The sequence below is a fragment of the Oreochromis niloticus genome, linkage group LG10 (genome assembly GCF_001858045.2).
Source record: "Oreochromis niloticus isolate F11D_XX linkage group LG10, O_niloticus_UMD_NMBU, whole genome shotgun sequence".
Classification (NCBI taxonomy): Eukaryota; Metazoa; Chordata; class Actinopteri; order Cichliformes; family Cichlidae; genus Oreochromis; species Oreochromis niloticus.
The window spans coordinates 3906164-3931552 of record NC_031975.2 but is presented as its reverse complement, the minus strand read 5'-3'; the positions used below and the strand labels follow the sequence as shown (position 1 = coordinate 3931552).

Genomic DNA, 25389 nt, shown 5'->3' with positions numbered 1-25389 from the left:
GACACTTTGACGATCAGCTCAGTCTAAGGTTAGCGGTCAAACATGAAATGATATTTTAAATATTTACATGGTCCTTTCTGTATGTTGACAATACACACCATACTTGTAAGAATCATACTTAGGTTAATCAGTGATTATGAATTAAACATAGCTGTGACATATTAGCCGACAGATTGGTGACCTGTCCAGAGTGTACCCTGCCTCTTGTCCTACTGTAGCTGGGACAGGCTCAGCCTTCAAAAGAACATCTTGGTCAATCAATAATTGAAGGCCATTAAATTGTGTTTAAATTGGAAATTCCAACACCTGTAAGACTTCACTCGGGGCAGTACCAACTCACGAAGGCCAGGAGTTGTGGCTTCTTCCGCCTGTTGATACTGCGCCTGAAAAGTGCAGAGGTGGGGTGAAGGGGAGGGTTACCATTGTTTAAAATGTTCGCATTCAGCGAAATATTGCTCGTTATTAATTTTTATTTTAGCACCAAGAGTATAGTTTGTAAAAAAAAATAATGAACAGAGAAACGAAACAAACTACAAAGAATACAGATTTCCTTCACGTGACTGTAGACGCATGCGTAGTCAGGCGGTTGTAACTCAAAATATGCAATAATCTGGGAAGCAGCTCGCGCTGGACTCCTCGCGGCAAACCGAGAACAAACTACAGTGTGTTCTTTCATCAGGAAGACAGCGCATTTCCAGTGGGATCCGGTCACAGAGCTTCGCTTGACTAACGAGCAGCAATGAGCTTTTTTGGTTTTGGTCAGAGTGCGGACATAGATATAGTTCTGAATGACGCCGAAACGAGAAAAAAAGCTGAGCACAGAAGCGAAGACGGCAGGAAAGACAAATATTTCCTTTTCTACGACGGGGAAACTGTGTCCGGAAAAGTCAACGTTACACTCAAATACCCGGGAAAGCGGCTGGAGCATAATGGCATCAAAATCGAGTTTATCGGCCAGATAGGTGAGCAGCTGCTAGGCCTGAATTCCACATTCAGCCCCCCGACAGAAGTAGCCAAAGTATTACAGGAAATGCTGGGTAGCTAGCTACATGTACTGACGACTATCAGCATGGTGTATTTTACGCCTTTAATGTGCAAAAAGTGACAAGAAAAGCATTTAAAGTTCGGCCGTACAGTAACAAGTGTCTATTTGAAGTGTCGGGTCTCGTGACAGATGTGGGCGCGAGCGACGTCAGCTGACTCTCAGCCATTGGAGAGCTGTCTCAGTGACCTTTGGCCCTTCTTTTAAACATCTTCTGTAACATACACTTTTTGTTAACTCGCACTTTCGGTGCCTAGATTATCACATGTAAGTAAGAACTGAAGTATTAGGTGATTGTCACTTTTACTCGTGTTTAATCGAATCAAAGATGGCAGCCTGCGAGCTGAGAGTTTCAAGGAAACTCCTTAAAGGCGATTCTGATGGTGTCGTGTCCGTGTGTTTAAAACAGCGTTTATCAGATGTTACCGTTTAAGTGACCTGGAAGTATCTCTGTGGCGGCCATGATAAACGCTGTGATCAGTGCCATCCCATAATTCATAGTCGGAGGCCGTCAGACTGGTCTTGACAAAAAAAAAAAAAAACACCACACAACAACACGGAATTGTTATTATTAAGTGTCTATTACATTTCATACCATAACCTCCTAAAATGAATTTAGTTCTGTACAACTCAGTTTGCATTAGTCTGTTGTATTGTTTTGTATTGTATTTGTTCTTGGATCAGCTGGGATAAGTAATGGACAGAAGGAATTTTACTTTGCTCACAGAAATCTGAAACAAGGAGGAGGGAAGGAGTTAGTAATTTAATTTTGTTGGTTATGGGACAGATTTACTAACTGGGACAAATTACTGTGATGCTGCAGTCGCAGAATGGTCTACTAACTAGGCTATATTTATATACAAAAGCCCAGCCAGTTCACTTCAGCAATCACCACATTAATGCTAAGTACCACAAATTAGCAGCTAAAAAAACAGCAGACCCAGCGAAGGAGAGTATGATGTAGGGCTCACCTCTAAACATTCAGCATAGGAAATCAGTGAAGAGTTTAGGACAGCCAAAGTTTGGCTTTGCAGTCACCGCTCTAAGCCCTTCACCCAATGTGCCAATTATGCATTTTTTTCTTCCTCTCTCTTATTCCAAATAAACCTCATCTAAGAATCTATCACAACCAGAAGAGGCATAGTTCTTCAGTGTTAGATTTAATGTCATTTTTAGTAAATTACAGGCTGCAAATGTTAATATTCGCCTCCTGAAATTATATATGCCATAGGGCCAGCTGCAAAAATACCCCTGTCCACAACTTTCAGTTACAAAACTGACACCTTGCCTCTTTAGCAAATCCCAGCAGTTGCATTTTAATGTTTAAAGAAGGGTTTATGCTGCCACAGCCTTTGTAATGATTATTTTACACAGGTGGTTCCCGTTTACAACCGGTATAAAATAACCGGGTAAAACACAGTGGGGTGAAGTAAGTGTTGTATTCCATGGTTCTGCACATTGTAGTTTCAACACTGCAAATATCCAATCTTACACTGGATGATTTTTTTTTACTTTCTTTTCTTATATATAGTTACATATTTGTTTGTTTACACTCTATCCAAGCTGGTTGTTGTTTGTGGCACTCTAGAAACATGCAGTGTAAAAATATATATATATATATGTATATATATATATATATGGAGAGAGAGAGAGAGAGAGGGAGAGAGAGGGGTTTAGGACCGGAATACACTGCTGTATTTTTTGTTTCTTTAGGTAATGTCTGCATTATTTAAGCAAAACTGAGCCAAATCATAATCCACAGATCACAACTCCTAATTGTGCATTAAAAGAATCTGGGTGCTAAACTAGCCTGCCCGCAGTACAAACCTGTCACCTGTTGGAAACTTCAAACACATTCTGAAACATGAACATGACAAACAGTGCCCTGCACTTTTAAGCAGCTGCAATGCTTTAACAAGCAAGAATAAGAAAGCATTTTGGCCTACAGCATTCACGCTCCTTAGTTCCCAAACCTATACAGTTGTTAAAAGAGGAAGTGATGCAACAAACACAGCCCTGCACTAACTGTTTCAAATGTGCTACTCACGCTAAAAACAAACTTAAAATACATTTTTTCAAATAACAGCGTTGCTCAGTTTCAACATAATGCTGTCAGTCTTTTTTTCAGTTGGTTAAAATGATTAGCATTTTTCATTTGCATGTTAAAGTGTCTCAGTTGATTTTGAAATAGTTGTGAGCAGATAGGACATGGAAAGCAAACAGTAATAATTATAAAGTATGTAAATTCATTTCTGTCCCAGATCTGATCAGTCGTTTCACTGCTGAAATTCAGCTTGCACCATGTAGTCAGTGTGTCAGCACAGTGGCAGTGGGAGAAGTGGTCACTGTGAGGACTGTCAGTACACAATTGTCTTTGCAGTTCCTCAGATAAAAGAGTTTAAAATGACTTCAGCGATGGGCAATGTGTGACACTGTTAATTTGTGTTTCCAGAAATGTACTATGACAGGGGGAATCATCACGAGTTTGTGTCTCTGGTGAAAGACTTGGCTCGACCAGGGGAGCTCACACAGTCACAGACGTTTGACTTTGAGTTCACACATGTGGAGAAACCCTACGAATCATACACTGGTCAGAACGTCAAGTTACGGTAAGTTCTGCTCTGTCCTTTGCAAGTGGAATCATTAGTGGCTTGTTCCATGTTTTTGATGGCATGCTGTAACGCTGGACATTCCTTAACCTTTGTGCAGTTGAGGTGTTACCTTGTGTTTCATTCGTATATGCTAAGCTATACATCGTCAATTTCCTGCTTCATATTTAGGAGTGAGAGTGCTATCAATTTTCTCATCTTTGTTTTTTTGTTTTTTCAAAAATGCCCTCCGTCAAGAGAGCCTAATGCCTTCTGTTCACTACCGAAGAAAATTTAAGCTTTTTGAAATTATGCCAAATTACAAAACGCTTGGCTGTGTCTCTAATAAAACCTCTGTAACTTTGCTTTGCTTCACTTCAGCAGCATCAGGTATATGTTGATTCATGGTTTTCTTATCTGCTATAAAAAGCCAGGCCAGGAAAATCTCCTTCATGTTTTTCTGTTTTATCCTCAGTTACTTTGACACAAAGGCATCTGCTGTGATGCTCACACCTCTAATGAAGTCTGACAAGTGTCAGTACTGATAAATGATTACAATAATAATATTTCTGTCTATCTGATTCAAAATTGAATTGAATTAAATCAAATCAGGACCTTGTGAATCAGAATCGAATCAGTTATAGAAATCAGTGATGATACCCAGCCCTACTTTCAAGCACCGGGAACGTCCACTTTTAAGTCTTTAGTTGAGCTTTTTCATCATCACTATCTTGCTGTTTTGAAACTAGATGATTTGAGTAAGCGGTGCACCTGACTAAGAAATTGACAGAGAGTGTGAACTCATGAAGATCCTCAAGTGGCTTCTTTTTCCCATTAAATTTGCATGTGAGGTTTTCAAACTGGTTCAAAGATATCTTTGAAGTTTCTTTGTAAGATTACTTCATGACATACGATCAGAGTTGTTGACTATTTGTTGTGATCTATGATCGCACACATTTAATTATTTTTAGGATGTGAAACAAACTTTCTAAGACAAACTTTTCTACCCAGTATTTTTTTCACAGTCATAGAATGTAAAATTATAAATATAAAATTCATATGCAGAAAAACAACTGAGATAGTGAACCGATGTGGACAGAAAGAATGATTTTTCCTAGACTCGAGAACAGTTTGTTATCACTCTCAAAACCTCGTCTTTATTGTTAAAAAAAACCCCTCAAAACCATAACAATACTTGCTGTTACATCTTCAACAACGTTGGTGGTAAAGAAAAGCATCTCTGGTCCAACCCCAGCTTGTTTTACTAAGTGGCAGTTACAAAGAACTACTTAAAATATGATCTGAAATGCAGATAAACTGCTTCCTTAGTTTGCCTTCGCTTGTAAAATTTGCATGTTTCTTGTACACTTTGGTGTTCTCTGTTGCAGCAATACCTGCAGCATGCAACAGTGTATCTAAAGAGGGGCATGCTGTGCACACAGAGATGAAAATCTGTGTACTGCTCAGTGCAACCTCACATGCTGCTTACTGGCTGTCAGTGACATGCTCTTCTCTTGTATCCAAATGTTTTTGCATTTGCTTCCAGCTACTTTCTCAGGGCGACAGTGGGCCGGAGACTCAACGACATCAGCAAAGAGTTGGATCTTGTGGTTCACACACTCAGCACCTACCCCGAGCTGAACTCCTCCATCAAGATGGAAGTTGGCATTGAGGACTGTCTACACATAGAGTTTGAGTACAATAAGTCCAAGTATGATTTTCTTTTTTTCTTTGCAATGAGAAATTGAAATGATCAAAGTAAGAGAGAATATTAACAGATTCCATCATCTGCTTGCAGGTATCACCTAAAAGATGTTATTGTAGGAAAGATTTACTTCCTCCTAGTGAGGATTAAGATCAAACATATGGAGATTGACATCATCAAGCGGGAGACAACTGGCACAGGCCCTAACGTCTACCATGAGAACGACACCATAGCAAAGTATGAAATAATGGATGGTGCCCCCGTCAGAGGTGAGGTCACAGGCCTTTTACAGTCTGTGGTTTTGCTGCTTGTTGCAGCAGATCTCATTTGTTGCAAACTAAACCTGCTTTTGTCTTGTGATACAGGAGAGTCCATCCCCATCAGGCTGTTTCTGGCAGGCTATGAGTTGACCCCCACAATGAGGGACATTAACAAGAAGTTCTCTGTGCGGTACTACCTTAATCTGGTCCTCATAGATGAAGAGGAAAGACGCTATTTCAAACAGCAGGTACACAGACAGTGAGATCACACAAGATCTGTAGTTCATCTGCTCACTCACACAGGGGACTGTTAATGATGTTGCAGCTGTTGTGGTTCAAGCAGTTTCGAGTACTGTGTCTTTCTTGGAGCTCTACTTTGTGTTTAGTCATGGGAACTAGGAATATGACCACTTTAGACATAAGGTAAGGAAAATGTGTACTCTAGAAATATCGGACTATAGATCTATAATGAATTTGTGTCTCTAGACGGGCTTTCTGTGGTTAGGAAAAAGAACCCTTGGCGATCTCAGTGAGGGTTACAGGCAGGCAGCAACTTCATGGGCTGACAAATTTATATGCACTGTTCTGCACTTCTGAAAACACACAGTCTCAGTTATCAATCAGTACAGTTTTGTGTATCCAGTACAAGGACTGGGCTCCTGTCCAATCATATTTTGTAGTTAGTTAATTGTTAATATTTTGAACTTTTATAGATCTGAGAGTTTACCAACAGTACATCCCCTCACACCACCCGGTATGTTGTTTTAATTGTTTCAGGAGATCACACTGTGGAGGAAAGGCGACATTGTGAGGAAGAGTATGTCTCATCAAGCCGCCATTGCCTCGCAGCGCTTTGAAGGTACCTCCAATCCAGAGAAGTTCCGCGGCCATAACAGCGAGGAAGACACCAGCTAAAACCCAGCACGTGCTGCAGCGAGCATCCGAGCAGAGACGGCGCACGGACGTCAGTCTGAACTCTTAATGTGAAAATCACTCGTTTGCATCGAGACGGAATGCACTGCAGTGTTTGTCACAGCTGGAGTAGTGTGCTGAGTGAGTGAGGCGTGTGTGTGTGCGCGTGCGTGTGTATGTGAGTGGATAAACCAGAGTCGGACTGTATTTGTTAGCAATTCTCAGCGTTTTCATTTGAACAACCTTGACGTACCAGCTGGTTCGAGTTTACCACACTAAGACTGATGGTGTCAGCTAACTTCTCTGTCTCTCAAAACTGCACAAAATTGGCTTGTAAGTACTTAATTGATGCCTTGGCATTTATTGTACACCTCAGTGGGGTGAACTTCACCCATTAGATGCACTTAATGTCATTTGCAGGTGTGTGTGAGTGAATGTAGAATACATGGCACACAGCCATCTGGTGGTGTATTTCTGACACCGTCTTTCCTTTAAACTACTTACTTTGTGGGAAGATTGATACAGCAGCCATTCGACAAGTTAATGATGAGTGGCTAAACAATAAATGTGACGGCACGTGTGTGTGTGTGCTCACAAGAATGTGAAATTTGAACATGAACTCATGTAAGGTTTTTCTGCCATGCCCTCTGCTGGAAAGAAACGCTTTTATTTCCATTTTGAAACTTAATTTTACATAACTAGTATGAGTCCAGGATAACCAAACAGCAGTCTGAAAAAAAACTATAATGGAAAGGAATGGAAGAGACTTATTTTCATACATTCCAGAAACAGGCGTGAGTACAGAGTATTCATTTGAACCCAAATCAGTTTGTTTCAGGCAGCACTGAACACATTTGATGCTTCAGTAGGTTCGAGTTTAGTGTCCCTTCCATCTTTGTTACAGCTGCCAGTCACTGATAGTTTGAAACCTTTCTGCCATTTGCACTGTGTGCTTTTCTTTTCTGCTCTCAGCACTGTTTACGAACTTACTTGAGTCAAGAGGAGAAAGTTGGCATCGCTTCAGATCTAATAAAGGCAGTATTACACCTGCGCTTATTTACATAGATGCCTGTTAACACAGTATAGACTCCTGAGGCTGCTTCTTTGTGCCTGTAAGGGTTTGGTGCCAAAATGTCTGCAATACTAGAGAACAGTTGCCACGGTGAGTTGCTATGTCCTCCGCTCCCATGTTTATCTACTAGTAAATAAATGGGTTTAGTACAAAGGCAGGTTTAGATGATGTGGTGAATGTAAACTGAAGGCCTCTCTTTTATATTAAGCACTTAATGAAATTTTGAAAAGTTCTTTTGCTTTTACTTTTCAACTGCAGGTCAGGCAGAGTTTATTGGAGTTCTTGTGCTATTATTTGCTTTGCTTTTCTAAACTATGAGAGCACACTAATGAGTACAAAGTGAGATGCACTTGAAGCAAACCCCTGGATCTTCTTGTCCTTCAGCCTTCTGCTTAACAAGCTTTCCAAAATGCATCACTGTGTACCGTGTGTTTCATACTGTCCTAGGCAGTAGGGTCGGGTTTTAGCCATGCTGCTGTTTTGCTTTGGTGATCTGATTGCTGTCACCAGACAGCTGTTTAGATACTGTTGAAATATTGAGACTCGCGGCCTGAATTGTGTTGCTTTAAGCCAACAGGACATGTTTTAATTCACATGTACTGAAGTTGAATGAGGTGAAAAAAACAGTTAATTGTTGAAGCTCTGGTAATATCTGATAAATACGACTGTAGGGACAGTGGTTTGTCACCTTTAACTTAAAGTGCAGGAGAGAGTTGAGAGGTGGGGAGATTTCAAAGACATTTAAATTGACAGAAACATGCTGGCAAGTTTCTAATGTTTTCATAAACACAAATTTTATGCTGAAGGAAATGAATAAATAAAAATATCTGAATGTTTCTTAGATTAATTGAGCACCTTCATGTATCAAGAAGAGCAACAGACCAGCACCTCCTGGTCTCCTGATAGATAAAAGAAATCAAGCCTTCCCTTCTCTGGCCTCACTCTTGACCCCAATCAGTCTCAAAGAGCTCCTCTGCAGTATTTCTCTGCCTCGCATGGCACACAGTTCATGCTCCGCTCTTTTCATGAATGGCCTGTGATTCTACTTTTTATCAGTACTGGTAGATTCTGACAACAGCGAGAAAGTAAAACCGGAATAAACAATGAAATGTACAATATAAATGCACAATGTAAATGCAGCCCCCACCTTCTGTTTATATTCCTGTCATATTTTATCTTGTTTATAAATGTTGATTTTAATCATTTTATATTCCAATTTTTCTTTGAAATCAAAGGGATTAAATAACTGAGAAACACGCCTCATGTGTTCGATCCACTTTTTTTTACGTGAATAGATTATCTCTACTCTGACTGAGACGTGTCCTGGTGAACACATCTCTTAGTTACTGTGACTCACAGTTTTGTTTTTAAACTGTTCTCTTCCTGGGAGTTTAAAAATGATCAACATTGGACTGTGTGATATTTCTGTGTTGTGTGTTGGGACCAAAAAGTGTCCTGCAGTCCAGTTAAAGAAATTCCCACTGTGTAGGAACAGTGTCGTCACTAGGGGGCAGGATTGAATCGGGTTTGGTTCTGATTTTTGTGCCATGCTTGGGTGGGAAATACAAACATAAGTTAAAGACTGTTCTTAATAAACGAACACTGGCCTCGTGCTGCCTTTGCAGTTTGACAGATTCTAAACATGGGCATGCAAGGGGGTTCAATTCCATCTTATATTAAAAAACAGTATCATTAAAATTACAATTTCTTATCCTCGAGTACTAAAATGCAGCGTTATACTTGTCTTCAAAGACATTACCTCTGTAATATCTTTGAAGACCTGACTGTAGAAGAAAGATTGGAATGCGGGTTTTGCTTTAAAAATAAAGCAGAAACTTTCATGTCTTGAGATTTTCTGCAGTCTTCAGAAAACTCAAAACTTTCAAATGAGTCATTCATCATGTTAAGTGAAAGTTTAACAGCAGCTGAAGAGCTTCCGAGGAAAACGATCTGTTGGCATGGTATTATATGATGAATGCACCTTCTTCATATTCAGAAAAACTGAGTTCTATGTAAAAGAAAACTTTGCTGCTAAAGAAATACATTTTACTAAATGAATACAGAGCAATGGTCCTGTGATCTGATGGTTCTTGGGTCACAGAAACCTTCATGCTGGCTTATTACACTTACTGAATAATTGAATATTCAATAAGTGTGAACATTATGAGGATTTGAAGCCATGTTCATGAGACAGATGACTCCCAGTTCTGGATATAAGTAGCCTGAGGCTGTAGCTCAGGTAGAGCAGGTTGGTGGTTCAATCCCTGGCTCCCCCCAGTCTGCATGCCAAATGTCCTTGGGCAAGATACCCCAAACCCCAAGTTGCTCTCAGATGCATCCATCAGAGTATGAGTGTGTGTGGATGTTAGTTAGAAAGCACTTAAAGTATAGAAGAAAGTGCTGGTGAGAAAAGAGTGTCAAAGTTTTTCTCTGGATAAGGAACATCAGCTCAGTGACGAGGCTGACAAACAGTCCAGATCTCTCTCTGACTGAAAATGAATTCTGGAAATGAAAAACAAAGCTCTATGACAGGGCTCCTTTTGGCAAAGCTGTTGAAACCGCTTTCTCAACAGCTGTTTGACAAAAGTGGAACCAGCTTGATGAAGAATACAATTAATCAATAGTGAATCCATGGCTCACATAATTTAGGCCATTGTAAAAACTTGAGGAGTTTTTATTTTTTTGAAGTATGTTTTACAAAAACCAGAATCTTTAGCTATGAAACAAAACAGTTTTGCATCATATCTGTGATTCGCTACAAAGTGTAAAAGCTCAGTGAACGTCCTCCAAGAATCAACATTCCAAACTAGTGTCTATAAACAGCTTTTGCCAGATAGTTGCGAAAAATGGTGATGTAAGAATAACTATAATGATGATGATAATAATAACATTATTATTAATAATATAGATAGTTCTGTAGTTTCAGTCACAGTTCTTTTTCAATGTAGTGATTTAAATCATTTTTTACATTTCAAATACAGCTCAGTTGCATCCTTTATATTCAGGTTCAGATACCTTCACATTGTTAATGGCATTTTTATTTATATAACACATTGTATTATATATAAAGGGCCACTGAGTGTGGGTAGTTTTGGCCTTGAATTCTGGAGCTGTGCAAGTCATTCTCCAGTTTTGCTCTCAGATGTACGGTACACATGTCATGTGCTGAAATGAAAGGCATGACTTCTGTCATTATAACATATTAGTGGCTCAATTTGTACATGTGTGTAAACTTCACATGTGCATTGTAACTATGTCACTGTGCTCCTCGGGAGAGTGGATAGGTTTGTTGTGCACCTAATGGCCAAGTCAGTAAAAGCTTTCTATGCATGATCATTTTAAAATGCTCCACAAAATGTGTGAGTCATCTGTGTAATGTATGCAAAGTCAGTACATCTTGTGCTACAGAGACTGGAGTCACGAATGTGGATGCGCTGGAGTCCTTGTCCAGACTGCTGTTTGGCTAGTGGCTTCAGGTCATTTGCTTCACTGCTGGACGTTTCTTCGGGTTGACAGAACTGACAGGAAGGTGTTTGGCTTTTATCCTCAGGCTGAGACAGTCTGTCATCGAAGCCTGCCAGGTGGAAAGTGAACTAAAACTGGCCTGGGATCATCTGTCGAGAGCAAGGAGGTGAGACTGGGTTTACAGGTTTAGGTTCCGTCTTCGTTACTTTGATCCTCTTTTAGTAGCTCCCTGCAGTGACAACATTTTTATAATGGTCCTCCATCTTTCCACTGGAAATAGGCCTGATTTGTCAGCCTGCCTAACTGTTCTTCACAAGTACAGCTGAAGTTTAGTGTTTAAACTACTTATCCCATGCCTGTAAATTCAATTCAATTCAGTTTTATTTATACAGCTTGAAGTCACAACAGTTGCTTCAGGGCGCTTTATATTCTAAGGTAGACTCTACAATAATACATACAGAGAAAAACCCAACAATCATATGACCCCCTATGAGCAAGCACTTTGGCGACAGTGGGAAGGAAAAACTCCCTTTTAACAGGAAGAAACCTCCGACAGGACCAGGCTCAGGGAGGGGCGGGGCCATCTGCTGCGACCGGTTCGGGTGAGAGAAAGAAGACAGGATAAAGACATGCTGTGGAAGAGAGACAGAGATTAAAAACAAGTAAATCTTTCCTACTAGACCCACACAGGAGATGAAATGTGCCGAACCACTGACACCAAATATGACTAACTTCCTTTATGTCAGTGGATGTTCCAAGACAGGCATTTTGATGTGTGAGTGACTGGATGCTTTGGTGAAACACTGGTCAAAAGCAACTTTTAGTGTAGCCAGTTTCTGAATTCTCTTCTGCTGGGAAGCAAAGTACTCTCAGAAGATCACACTTCCTTGTCACAATATCTATACTGTTAGTGTGTGTGTGCCTGAAACAGCCCGAATTCATCTCATTTTGTACATCTGTTACACAAGACCTTTCTCTTTCTCTGAGCTCTCTTGAGTTAAACTGTTCAATGTGATCATCTGCACTTCCTGCTTTTGCATCATGGCTGAACAAACCACACGCTGAGCAACTGTGGAAAAAATAGTGAGCAGTGTTAAAAGCTGCCCACCCATGTGAGTAGTCAAAGTGCTGAATGACCATTCAAAAAGTGTGATCATTGCATTTCCATTTATTTGCGGTATCAGGCACCTTCCTGTATTCTCTTTAATTTTTTTATTCACCAGTCTGGGCCTTTTCTGCAGGTGGCTATGGTAGAAATGTCTGTATTTATGTAAAGTAAAATCAGGGCGGTAGCAACCCAACATATTATGAATATAATGCAGTGAGGGTTTCTGTTGTGTTGTTTTCACATTTCACATTCCTCACAATCACAGTCCTCTGTGAGAACAAGCTGCCTTTGTGTTTTTAGATTGGGACAATGACCTCAGAAAATGTGTTTGTATCACTTGCTCATATAAAGGATCAGTTATTTTAATTGTAATTTATAAATCCTTGGACTTCAATAGAATATGTGTTTCAGGAAGATTCATGAAAGACATTTGACACTTTGTGCGTTTTACAAAGCGTGCCACTCTTTTCTTTCTATTGCATTCAATTTTATTTCTATAGTGCTGAATCATAACGACAGTCGCCTAAAAGTGCTTCATAGAAAAACCCCACCAATCAATCAGAGACCCCCCTACGAGCAAGCACTTGGTAACAGCTGGAAGGAAAAACTCCCTTTCAACAGGAAGAAACCTCCAGCAGGACCTCTGGAAGAAAGGCTCGTATTAATAATTTTCAGAACTAATGATCATCCTCTGAAAGTGTTAACTAAGAGCTTCATAACTGGAGGCAGTGTTTCATTAGCTGAAACGTTTTCAGATATATGCAGCTCTTCTTTAAAATGTAGAATTTTCTCCACCCATATTTCCTCGAGAGGTTTTGTCTTTTCCCCTGCCACCACTGTAATTAAGAACACGTTCTTGAGGATTTGCCTGGTTAAATGGCAGTTACATGGACTCAGTGCATGCAGTCCACCTTGTGGTACAAATTTGCATGTTATGAAATACTTTTCTATACTCTCTGTTATGCGTTTGTGTGTACCGGAGAAAATTAAATATATCACAGAAGATTCAATAGTAATGTGAAATATAGTTCTCTGTCATGATTTTGGAGTAACAGAAGACAAGAGTACTGAGGCATTGTTGTATTTGAGTACGGGCAAATATAAAAGAAAGACGTAGATGCTGAATCGGCTTTCTGTAGCTAATAAAAGTCTCCTCTTATGGGCATGTTTCCACATCTATGTGGCCTTCCTCTGTTACTTGGGTATGACTCCTTTTTTTTAGAGCCTTCTAGGTGCCATAATATGGAATCAGACTGGCACATGGGAACCAATAGATGTTGACCATTACAGTTGGGAACAATACTATTTATCTAACACGACCGGTGACCCCTGTCTGACTTGTTAAGATGCTTATTCGAGCACAAAGATAATATTCATCTCACTGACAGGCTTTTGTTTATTTAACTCAGACACAGACACGGAGCATTCTGGAAATATTAAATAAATGTATTGGTGTCTGGTTATGTGGCATTTTATAAGTCTGAACGAGGTTTATATTGGAATATCGATTCTTTTAATATGGTGCTGCAGGTTTGGTCAACCAGCGAGCCACTTTTCAGCTAAGCTGTAGTCTCATCCTTACACCATCGCGGAGTATGACGGCGAATCCCGTGTCCTATTTTCCCATGCTTTGGGGTTGGACATTTCCGACAGCCGGTGAACGCAGCACAGCGAAAGCGCCGCTCCTCCGCTCCAGTCAGTATCACTCCACTCCGAGGTGTGCACGCGGAGGAGAGGGTTTCTTTTTGTACAAGTTTTCTTCTGGAAATATCGTCCTGTGACTGGAGGGAATGGGGAATTGACCATACTCGGGCTCCCAGCGGGAATGAAAATTGCGAGGAAGATAGCGGTGTTGATTTTTTCCCTCCAGAGGAGAAACAGTAAGTGACAGACTGAAAGGGCTGCTCGTGCGCCTTGCTGTCCCGGGGGAGTCTTTTTTTGTTTAGTGTTAACCCAACTAACTGTGAACACGACCACTGGCGCGCTCTCCTCGAGGCCGGGGACTCGCTCAATGATATCCTCCAAATACTTAGTGTCTGACGTGTATGAGTGTGTCCGGTTAAGCTGCGATGAGGAGGGAATTTAACAGCGGTGAAGCTCCAGACGTAGACGGCAAGAGCTAAGCTCCCCTCGCCAGCCAGTCAGCGGTGGTCAGGGACCGCAGACCACAACCACAAAACGCAGGTACTTTTAGCACATTCATGCTACATGCTCGCACTGCGTGCTTTACTCGCTTTTTTGCCCCTCTAGATAACGTTATTTAGAGCCGCAGTGCTGATGAGACGGTGGTGATGGTGGTGTCTGAAGGGGGGATTCGGGCACAGCGCGAATAATGTCTCGCCAGCTAATCGAGGCTTGCGTGGAGTTGCTTAGTCCCCCTAGTTGTGCAAATTATATTGAAAATCTGGTTGGAAAAAGGGGCAGTTTAACAGCGCTTTGCTTTAATTGTGTGCTCCACTGTCAGGATGTTAAGAACCAGAGAATTTCGGGTATATTTGTGATATTTTGTTCTGTTCGGCTCTACAATTTCCGAACTTAAAAAGAGAGTCTGGTTAATCACTTTCATCGGTATGAGAGTTGGATTAAACACAGACTGTGTGGCATTTTCTGAACCAGGTGATGCCGCATTCACCTGGAGCCTGTGTCGTGCTCTCATGGGATACAATTCATTTCTGTTTGTGTATGCTAACATTAAACTCTCTTTTTTATATATAGATATATCTGATATTTCACGTTTACTACCGTACAAATTCTGCAGTTCATTGTAATCTCTTTTTGGGTGTTTTATTGCCCTTACAAATGCACTGCTTCTATCAGTAAAAGGGGTTGGCCCTATTTCTCTGCATTTGGTATTCTCTTTTAAAATGATTTCGTTTCAAATGTTGAATCTTAAATTAGATGTCATCCATATGGGAGTGTCTGAAAGCTCCCTATTCCCTCACATGTTATTTGATCCACAGTTCCCATGGTCTTCTGATGCTTCATGCCTTGTATTAGATTACAGTGTAATCAGACATGTATTGAAGCCTTCACTCCTTTTTTTTTTTTAACCAGGCAAACCAACTTAAAACACAGAGGGCTGTACACATAACATCATCCCATTCATCACAGCTGTACATCGCTGCCAGATTCAGGAACTAAATGCCTTGCTGAAGGGCATTTGGAGTTAAGTTTCTGGGGAAGATTTTGTTTTGTAATTGTCTCCCTTGTGCAACATTTCTCAGTTTGCATGGATGATTAGTGGGAGCAGCATGCCTGTGAAACCTATCACGTTTGAGCCTGCACCGTGATTGGGCTGGAACAGTTTACAAGCTATGGTTTGTTAAGTATTTTGCTGTCAGGGTCACGGTTCAGTGCAGCGAGAAAACATGACTGCAGCAGTTCCATTTTTTCCCCTCTCTGTGTGTATTTATGAGAGCAAACACTGAGTTCTTATCTACATTTCGGGGACTACTAGCATTCCCAGTATGTCGGTGCTTGATGTCTTTTCTGGTCTAACCCTTTGCTCTAGTTCAGTATCTTTTATATCAAGAAATAACCCCGCTTGTCTCACGTTGGCTCGTTACATTTTTTGCAACTTTACCCTCTGCTGCAGTCAATTTCCTTTTACTGCAGGAGCAACTGACCAAATAAACCCATTGTAAGGTTGACTAACCTTTTTCTTTATTATATACATGTTCAGTTCAATTCATTTTTAAAAATCTAGTAATGTAAAGACCCTACAATAATACAACGAAAATGACAACAACCAGGTGACCCTCTATAAGCAAGCACTTGGCGACAGTAGTGGGACTGTGATAAAATAATGTTAACTGTTGGGAACAACTTCTAAGAATAGAAAAGACCCGTGATGATGAGAATGGCGCTGCATCCAGACAGTCAGTTGGTTAGAACAGAGTTAGACATGTTAGTTAGGTTGATGCAGAGTGTAGGAGTAGCAGCTGTAGTTGTTTTTCTTTTTTAAATATAGAATATTTTTGGTTATTGATACTTGGGGTGTAGTGAACTGGATTTATGAGGGGCATGTATTTTTACATTAAAGAATTGCCCTGTTGTGCAAGTATCCTTATGACTCTGCGTTATTGCACCTGCTCTGTGTTCTACATTATCAGTCCAGTTCTGGCCTCCTAAAATATCCTGTCCTCCTAAAACATATTTGAATTTCAGTGACCAGTTTTACCTGGACAATTGAAGGATATATAAAAGTCACTTGGCTGAAAAATGATTGCCGATTCTAACAGAAATGTTCTTGCTGGCTCAAAATGAGTTACGTGTGACAGATTATAGGCCAACAAGTAATTTACAACAGTTTAAATGCAAAAAATCATTTTTTTGGTTTGTTTGATAAATACTGGAAATCAGTTTTTGGCACATCACCTAGCAGCAGTACATGTGCTGATGTTTGGCTGCTGCAGCTGTACACATCAGAATATTAGGAGGAGGAAATGTTAATGAAAACTTAAGCAACAGTGTTACCAAACACGAACTGGACACAGTTAAAGGCTCAAAAACCCGAGGACGTTGATGAAATGACGGGTCTAAGAAATTTTTCAGTGTGGAGAAATTTTTTAGCTATTTAAAGTCCAACGAAGAAGCAGAGAAGCATTCACTGCAAACACTATGAAAAGGATGTTTCCATGATGGCAGTAATACTAAAAATCATTTTTTTTAATCATTTGTAGTGTTGCGATCATCAACAGTGTATATTTAACCGTTCATCTGCAAAACGCAAGATTTTAATGTCCCACACTCTTTCTCCATATGACAAAAAATGAACAGACAGTGACATCACAAATTGTATTATTGTAAAAGACACCAGGCCAGAAAGATAAGTTGCCTGATTAAAGTAACCGACTCGTTACGAACTCCCTGGTCATGAACCTTTCCCTCAGCCAGCTCTTTTCCAGCAGAACAAAGTGTAGAGAGATGGCTGAATAGCTGTGTCGTACTTCGGTTTTGTGGTCAAGTCGCACATCTGATCCAAATATGACTCTCGCTGCCCTTTCATTGAGACAGCACTGCTCTTCTTGTGGCTTTTTAAAAAAGACTTATCTATCCCTTTGCCTTGTGGCATAAGTGGACCATAACTAAAGAAGTTTAGTATAGATTTTTTTTGTACTTCTATTTTATTTATTTAAAACTGACAACAAAAAAGACAACACTGCATCAGTTTCTTCTTTCATCACGTCACAGGACTGTCGTTAACTGAACCCAGTAGGAAGCGGTGTTGTTTTTGTTTGCTGCACCCTTTAAAAGATAAATGTTATAATTATTGAGCTGTGACTGTGCAAAAACTACTCTACTAGAGCTAAAGAATAAAAATATGGAGCTGGAAATTAACATTTTGAGTCCGGTTTTATAGAATAGTTCTGGATCAGTTTAGCGAGGGTTAAAAAAGTGAGCCTGCACAGATATTCAGCATTAAGACAACAGTTTTAATATCCAGTAGCGATTGGCTGAAGTGTACGCACAGTGTGGAAATAGAGTGGACAGAGGCTTGCTTGTAACTTGGGTATGCAAAACTCACCATGCAATGAGTCTGGTGTCATTCTTTTGCAATAAAGTGCAGCTGTCAAAAAGCATGGATGGATGCACAGTTTTCATGTCATAGGGTCATTATGACACGGCAGAAGTGGGATAATCACCATAAATCATGTCATCATTTAGGGGAGCAGGGTTAAAGATTTGGTTTTTGCTCTATGCAATGAATTGTTTTACTTCAGTTTTGTAATGATAGCTGTGATATTGAGATTTGGAACAGGATTCCTATACAGCAATGTTATTATTGTAGTTTGAATAAGTATTGTGTTCATAGCTGAGAGGATTAAAGCCAGATTCAAGCTGATGAGAATTTCTACAGACATACCCCCAAGAAAGGGAGAGATCATATATTACTCATCACATGACTCTTAGGTTTTAGTCAGGCAAAGCTATCTATAGGCTTCTGGAATATACCACAGTTATTTCTGTGTAACCCTCTTCAAGTAAAGCTTTTCCACTCTGGGAGGCATTTTTCTTGGTTATTACTGCAAACTGTCTCATTTCATTTTGGTGTCACAGGGAGTTGTTTGTTGATGAATTCCTAAGCTTTTTATCAGGCCGTATAAGGATGAGGAGGGATTGGATTAGTCCTTTGTGAAATGGTGAAATGTCAGGCTTTAGAACTGTTTTGGCTTTGTGTCATTTTTTTTTTTTTATAACAAGACTGTTCACATGACCAAGATGAAATACTAGATAAGTAATTGCTCTCCAAACCAAACATGACTTGGAACTGTTGTGTTTCTGTGAGTTTCTGTTTTAAATAAGATCTTAATGAAACTGTGCCGTCATCTTTTTTTTGTTTACTGCGTATTGGTTGGTGAAGCACTCGGTTATATCACACCAGGTATCATGGTGGGTGAGATAGCTGTACCAGACATTTTACAGGTGAATTGTCAGACTGTCCCAAATATCTTCAATCACATTCTTATAGAGATTGAAAATGTGACGTCATTCAGGGGTAAAACCGCAAAGGATTCTGGGAACTCGTGGCAAGAGGTACTAGCGCACGCAGGCTTTCAATTGAAATCAGTTACACAGCGATAAAAAGAAACACAAAAAATGGCAAGAAGCTGTTGTATTATTAACGGCAATAGCCGGTCGCATGACAGCCACGGGAAGCCGACGGGTAAAGAGATCGGTTTTTATCGGATTACGTCGTTGAAGAGAAATTGTTCAAGCCATGTTTCCGAAGTAACAAAGAGCCGACGGATGGCCTGGATTGCAGCCATTCGAAGACCAAATATAACGTCCCAGAACACTCCAGCTCACATGTTAGTCTGCTCCAAGCATTTCCACAAAGGTAAGTGTTTTGTTGTAGTTATTACGTAATTTATCATAACATAATTGGTGATATAGGTTACAAGCAAATCTGGCGCTGAACAGAAATGGTTGCGCTATGCTCCTTTGTTTATTGTGCATAAATAGTGAATTGTCCTGACAGAATATTGCGTTTCGCTTCTGTTATTACCACGGTACATTGACAAAAACATATACTTTTATTCACAGGATAAAACAGTTTTTTTGTATCACTAATTGTCCAGTACGATTACAGCATACAATATTATTGTCACTGCTACATTTCTGTAATGCATACCAGAAATTATTTCCACTACTAATTAATTACCGTTGAGCTCAAAGGTCCTATTAATAAACGGTTAACGAATGTGTATTTATGAAGACAATTTGTGAGACTGGTAAACTTACCTTTGTTCGTACGATGGTCTTTCGTTCTACACGGTGCATTTCAAGGTCCTGTACCTATCCGTCGGTAAACTGTACCTGGGCTTGTTGCAGTGACCTGAAGTTACTAAACTTCATGAGTGTATGCACTCACTCCAAGAACCGTATAATTATAAATATGAGCGTGGTGAAAGTTGGGCAGCAGGCTAACGTCTTTTGTCCACTCTGTGTGCTTGTATGGGTCTGACCCTTTCACTCCTTTGATTTTTTCCTCGTATCTTTTCTTTGACTTTTCATCAAGTCTGTCTTTGTACGGACTGGCATTGTTCTCCTTCGTTTTTGTACATACCTTTTTTGGGGGGCAAAGAAAAAGCAAGAAGGTATTGGAACCGGAGAATGAACGTTTTGCGGTGCTGCAAATGCTTGCGTTTGATGCATTGCTTTGATTGGTTTGCCACCAGTGCCCGGCATGCAATGCGCGAAAGTCACGTGGTCTGTCAATCTCTATAGCGCTGTGCACTATGACGTAGCACTTGTATCATGATTTTTTTTGAAGGTTCTATCAGGAGTAAATAAAAATAAATTCAGTGTCTTTTATGTACCGTATTTTCTGCACTATAAGGCGCACTTAAAATCCTTTAATTTTCTCAAAAATCGACAGTGTGCCTTATAATCCTCCTTATAAGCCTTATGTTTGAATTCTGGTTGTGCTTACTGACCTCGAACCAATTTTATTTGGTACACGACGCTCAAGAATCTGTCAAAAATGTTTTAGTACGACTTTGGTAAGCTACGAAGCCGCACCGCTTGATGGATTGTCGGAGCATTACAGCTACCGTAGTCAGGAGCCTCGCGGAGTAATCTGGGTCCAAAACTCCATCCCCTTCAGGTCCCAAAAACAAACGAGCACTGCAGCATCACTGAGAGGAAAAAACTGTCTAAATTCTTTCATCTTTAATAAAATGATTAGTGTTGCTGCTTTACCAGGTGTAGGGCTGCCACAAATGATTATTTTGATAGTTGACTAGTCACCGATTATTTTTGCGATTAGTCGACTAATCAGATCATGCATCCATTGGACTTAAAAAAATACAGCTTATTGCACCGGCATGCATCTGCTCTTAAATAACTATCATTAGCTTACAGCTTTAAGTGTTTAAGGTATGTGCTAACTAAAAATAAAGACAAGATGATAGTTTATTACATTTTAATGAAATCTGCAGATTGTTTCGGTGAAGTTTAATAAACTCAGCCGTCTGCTCCTTGCTATCTAAAATATAACAGGACACCGGAGTATATTCTCGAGCATCTCACACTTCTGATAATCAGCTGTCTGCTTGACGTTTATTCAGCTGTGTAAAAACTATAACTTTAATCTCAGCCAAACCGATTTACTCAGGAACAAATAAAATACTAAAAAAAGCCAAACAATAAAATTTTTAAGATATCTAAGTGACTTATATATCATGTTTAACCTGAGTAGTGAAAGACGGCGGTGGGTTTGAAAACGATTTGCCGGGAGTCCGGTGTTCTCACGGGCTCTAATGAGCCTAGAACCCCGGCTAGCTATCGAGCTGGTGGGTAACAGACGTCTCCGAAAACGTCGGAGCGCTTTTGAAAATATGTGGTGTCTTGATAAACTGAGCAGATATTTGAAGTTTACACAGCTACATTCTCACCTGAAAACGTTTATTTTGTGACCCAGAAAGAGTAATATTAAAACTAACTAGCTGCCGCCATTGTTGGAAACTGAGCAGGGCCGCGCTATGAATTCGGGACACAGCTCCTTCTTCTTCTTCTTCAAGGTTTAACGGCAGCTGGCATCTTTGTACATGCAGTGCTGCCATCTTCTGTTTCAGTCCGTTATTACACTCTTAAATCCTACTTCTTATTCTGGCGTCTTTTGTGATCGTACAAAGCTTCAAACGACACGTCGACTATTAAATTGGTCGTTGACGATTTTGATAGTCGACGTAATCGTGACTAGTCGACTAATCGTGGCAGCCCTAACCAGGTGTAACAATTAAGTTTAACATTCAGGCATCCATGAAAACAGAGTTTATTAAATTTAACGGAGTTAGCAGTTAGCAGGAAGTTAGCTCGCTAGTTTCCACCTAAACATGATATAGCATGTTCTGACTGAGAGATTTCTGAAAAAAATTCAAACGTACAGCTCTGCTATCACTTCCAACATAAATGAAGACAGAAAACTAAACAGCAGTGACGTTTGTAGGGTTACTGAAGTTGGGCTAGCTGCTATATAATGATGTGCTACGTGATCGCTAGCGACACAGCTATGTTAGCATAAAATAAACACAGTGAAGCTGGAGGATGAACGCTAACTTCCCGATGGTTAGAGACAAATGCAATCGTATGGCAGGATGCTGTAAACAGACCAAACTTCAGTCAGGAGAACTACTGAGATAATCCATCCACAATGCGAGGTTAGTCATTAATATACTGCAACAACATGGGAATAGAGCAGCTGCCAGAGAATTCAACATTAATGAATCAATGGTACGGAAGTGGAGGAAGCCAGAAGAATGAGTTGAGTAAAGTTTGACTTATCTGACTGTTTTGTTTGCTTAATGCGCTTTATAATCCGGTGCGCCTTATGTATGAAAACAGACCTGTTCATCGACAGTGTGCCTTATACTCCAGTGTGCCATATGGTCTGAAAAATACAGTAACTACATCTTATTTTGATAAGTTTTCATCACGTATTGTATACAGAAAGGAAATGGTAAAGCAATGTGAAGTTTATCCAAACAGTAAATGCGTGTTAAAACGATCAAGGCTTAAACAAAGTCGACCTGTATACAGTGCTGTCTGGTTTGAGACACAATAATTAAAGAAATGAACCAAAACTCAAAGGACACTGACTGTCCTCGTTCTCCTGTTATGCAACCAGCTGCTTTCTTTTGTTGTCTTCCCGTGTACGTGAAACCTCCTCCACCCTGAAAGGTCTCCTTGTTTGTCTCAGTCCTCGACAGCCACGCACAAACACAAAGCCAGACGTGGCCTCTGACCCCAGGCACAGATACTGACGCACTGTGCGGGGCTGTGTCCATTATTATTCCTTTCTGTATGTTCATTAATGATGCAGTATGCATACACTGCTGTCCTTAGGCCCTGTCCCACAAATACACGGGGCCGCTGGCTCTCTCGTTCTTAGTGTGGATAAAGCATCTTGCTCCAAGCTCACTGCACACTCGCAGTCCTCTGAGGATGCTGTGACATTCCCAGAGGAGATTCCATTCCCCCGTAAACAATCCTGGCATTGACACAGGCGCTGATTAGCAAGTTGCCAGGGTGTTTCCACAATGGCTCAGCAGAGGATAATGAGATCGGATCTGCAAACTAAAGTTCTCATTCAGGAGTTTGTTGGCTACCAGTTGTGTGAAGCAACCGTCTTAGGAAAAGTGTAGAAACTCAGCAGATCGTTCTGGGAAGCACTGGAAGCTGTCAGCGATTTGACTCGGATATTTTTCTGTCAGCAGTTGGTGTCAGTTGCTGAGGAAAGGTGTTGCTGAGAGTGCAGTGCCACATAAATGTTTAGCCTCATTGTTCTGTGAGCAGATAAAAACCTGTATCTGCTATTTCTGAATTACCCTTGAAGGAAAGATTGCAGCAAAAAACTGAGCTCGGGAACAATGTTATACAATTTCTATATATAATGATCGTAGTGTATCTACACACGTCTTGTCTGTACCCAGAGTGCCACCCATTGTGTCAGATACATTGTAACTAATAAATGTTATTCTTGACTAGCAGCCAAGAATAACTTCATCTTGAATAGTTTCTCTAAGCTTATGTTTTCGCATATTCAAGGTGAGGAAGATTGTTCCTGCATTAAACTATTTTTTTTCTATGTTTTAATCACCTTCTATTTCGAGGAATGAACTTTAAATATAACTGCAGTTTTTCGTGTCACATTCCAGTTTCTTTGTCATATCATAGCCTCGTGTCTATACGTGCTCGGCTCTTCTTGTTTTGTTCATACTGAAGTCTGGATCATAACCAGAGTTCAGCAGAGGTAACCTCAGACCTTACAATCAACCTCCCCCTAACTTTTAAGGTCATGTGTCACAGCACTCCGGTCAGTACTTCATACGTATAAACAAGGAGTCCTGATAAATACTTGGACTACTAACTTTTGATTGGATGAAAGAAACCAGTTCTCTGTTTTTAGGTTAGACATTTGATGAGCTCTATAATAATGATGCAGTATGGTAAAAGCACAAAAACAGCCAGGCAACGATGCAATCGAAACAAACAGCAAGACTTAGTGATATTAAGAGTGTTTGTTTTAATTCCAGGCTGCAAATATCTCTCAAAACTATAAAATGTTGTTTATTGAACATTTTCTGATGCATAAACTGTAAGAAGTTTAATAATAATTTACCAATGTGTTACAAGTGAGTAAAAACGTCTTACTCAACCACAATAAATGAAAGAATAGATAAAATTCAGAGAAAATAATGCTGGATAAATGAAAAATATCCTTTTGCATGTTAATATAAAAGTTTTTAGGAAAAATGAAAGTTTGTTTCACGGTCACTTTAATACGTCGGCACAGTAATTTTAAGTCTTCATACTGTCTGTGTGCAGCTGCTGTGCACGGCTCTGCTTTCTATTTTGTCTACTTTACTGGCAGATCGTGCAAAAAGCATGGTGGTGTGAATGTAAAACCTTTGTCACTGTCTGACATCTCATTAACGGGAGCAGAACAAGACCTTTCACAGAAAGTTTCTGACATATCTGGAGTTGTATAACTTCAAATCCACCCTTTGAGTTTTCACAATACATTATAACTACAAGAACATGTTCAGCCCTAGCTCTATAACTGCTGACAGCTAACAAAAATTAGCTGTCAGTAGTTTGGTGGGTTTGGTGATTTTATTCAGCGTGGAGGGCACGTTTGTTACTTGCTATTCTAATTCTGCCGTGTTGTCAGAGGTGAAGCATTTCATTGAGAGCTCAGCTGTACGCTAACTTTGTAAAACAATTCAACAACCCCACCCTCGACTGGTCAGGTGTGCACTGCTGTGAAACCAGACAGGGTGTGAATTTCATCAGGGCGACGATTCTTTGATGAGCCACTGTCAAGTGTGCACCGTTGTCACTCAGTTCTATTCGGTCTTATTTACACAGCACCAAATTACAACAGTTTCCAACTGTGATAATATAGTAATTAAGATCCCTAAAGTTCATAGGACGGTTGAGCCTATCCCCTAAGATCTTTCAGTGCCATTAGACGTGCTGGGGGAAGTTAAAAGCAGAAAAATAACTTTATATTAGCTGTAAGGTAAGAGCTCTAAAAACTGATGAGTCTTTAAGGCTGTTCAACTGTGCTGTTTAAAGGTTTAGTCTGCTATGATTGCTGGAGTAGAAGAGGTGAAATTAAAGAGACACATTCCTTCCTTGTTGCCCTTGTAGGCAACAAGTTGCTAAGCACTTACAGTGACCGGACTCTGAGATCCTGGGATTAAAAATGTCAGGGTTTGTTTTTAATGGAAGACTTGTGTCTTGATGGTTGAAATAACAATCATGTGGTTAGGCTAATGGAGGGAAAGAAATAATGATTAACATTGTACTTACCGAGGTTGGGGGTGAAGGTGGCATGTTAATTATCATAATAACTTTTCTAATTATTAGTAACATTTGTCAAAATAAGGACTTACGATTAGATTTTAGGGTGTTTTTTATTAGTGTTACAAAGAATTTGGATTATTTTCTTCATTATAAAAAGGTAAAATATACATTATAATCTACCAACAAATAAAGAGTTACACAAACATTAAACAACACTGCCATATGTAACTCTGGTAGTTATAGTTGAAGATCTTTATGCATAAAAATGATAACATGTAGTATTAGTTACTGTAGCAGTCGATGGTTAACATAAAGGTGACCAGATGACAGAAAAAAACGACCACAACAGACTTTAGTCGTTTTCCAGAGCTCTGAATATATTTCCCCTAAAGATACCAAGGTTCAACATCTCAACATGAAC

General features: G+C 40.0%; 2 protein-coding genes across 7 annotated transcripts in view; both read left to right on the top strand.

Annotated features, from left to right (window-relative positions):
* Positions 1-573: 573 nt before the first annotated feature.
* vps26bl (vacuolar protein sorting 26 homolog B, like) lies at positions 574-8837 on the top strand. The gene is made up of 6 exons (XM_003449822.5): positions 574-962; positions 3495-3651; positions 5177-5341; positions 5429-5604; positions 5701-5843; positions 6373-8837. The coding sequence occupies exons 1-6, from the start codon at positions 740-742 to the stop codon at positions 6508-6510; spliced, it is 1002 nt and encodes a 333-aa protein (XP_003449870.1). The 5' UTR covers positions 574-739; the 3' UTR covers positions 6511-8837.
* A 4980-nt stretch (positions 8838-13817) lies between these two features.
* The window catches only part of arhgap32b (Rho GTPase activating protein 32b), a 124086-nt gene continuing 112514 nt past the window's right edge, over positions 13818-25389 (top strand). For 5 of the 6 annotated variants that reach the window (XM_019363966.2, XM_019363963.2, XM_019363965.2 and 2 more), the window contains exon 1: positions 13818-14336. The gene's annotated coding sequence lies outside the window, so the exon portion shown is untranslated. The remainder of the gene's footprint in view (positions 14337-25389) is intronic. The other variant, XM_019363962.2, reaches the window with a different exon arrangement.

Bases quoted from the DNA above. Each gene is read 5' to 3' on its own strand.
- vps26bl (XM_003449822.5), top strand. From the start codon at position 740: ATGAGCTTTTTTGGTTTTGGTCAGAGTGCGGACATAGATATAGTTCTG. The intron at 3,652-5,176 runs GTAAGTTCTGCT...ATTTGCTTCCAG, and splicing joins GGTCAGAACGTCAAGTTACG to CTACTTTCTCAGGGCGACAG. The intron at 5,605-5,700 runs GTGAGGTCACAG...CTTGTGATACAG, and splicing joins GGATGGTGCCCCCGTCAGAG to GAGAGTCCATCCCCATCAGG.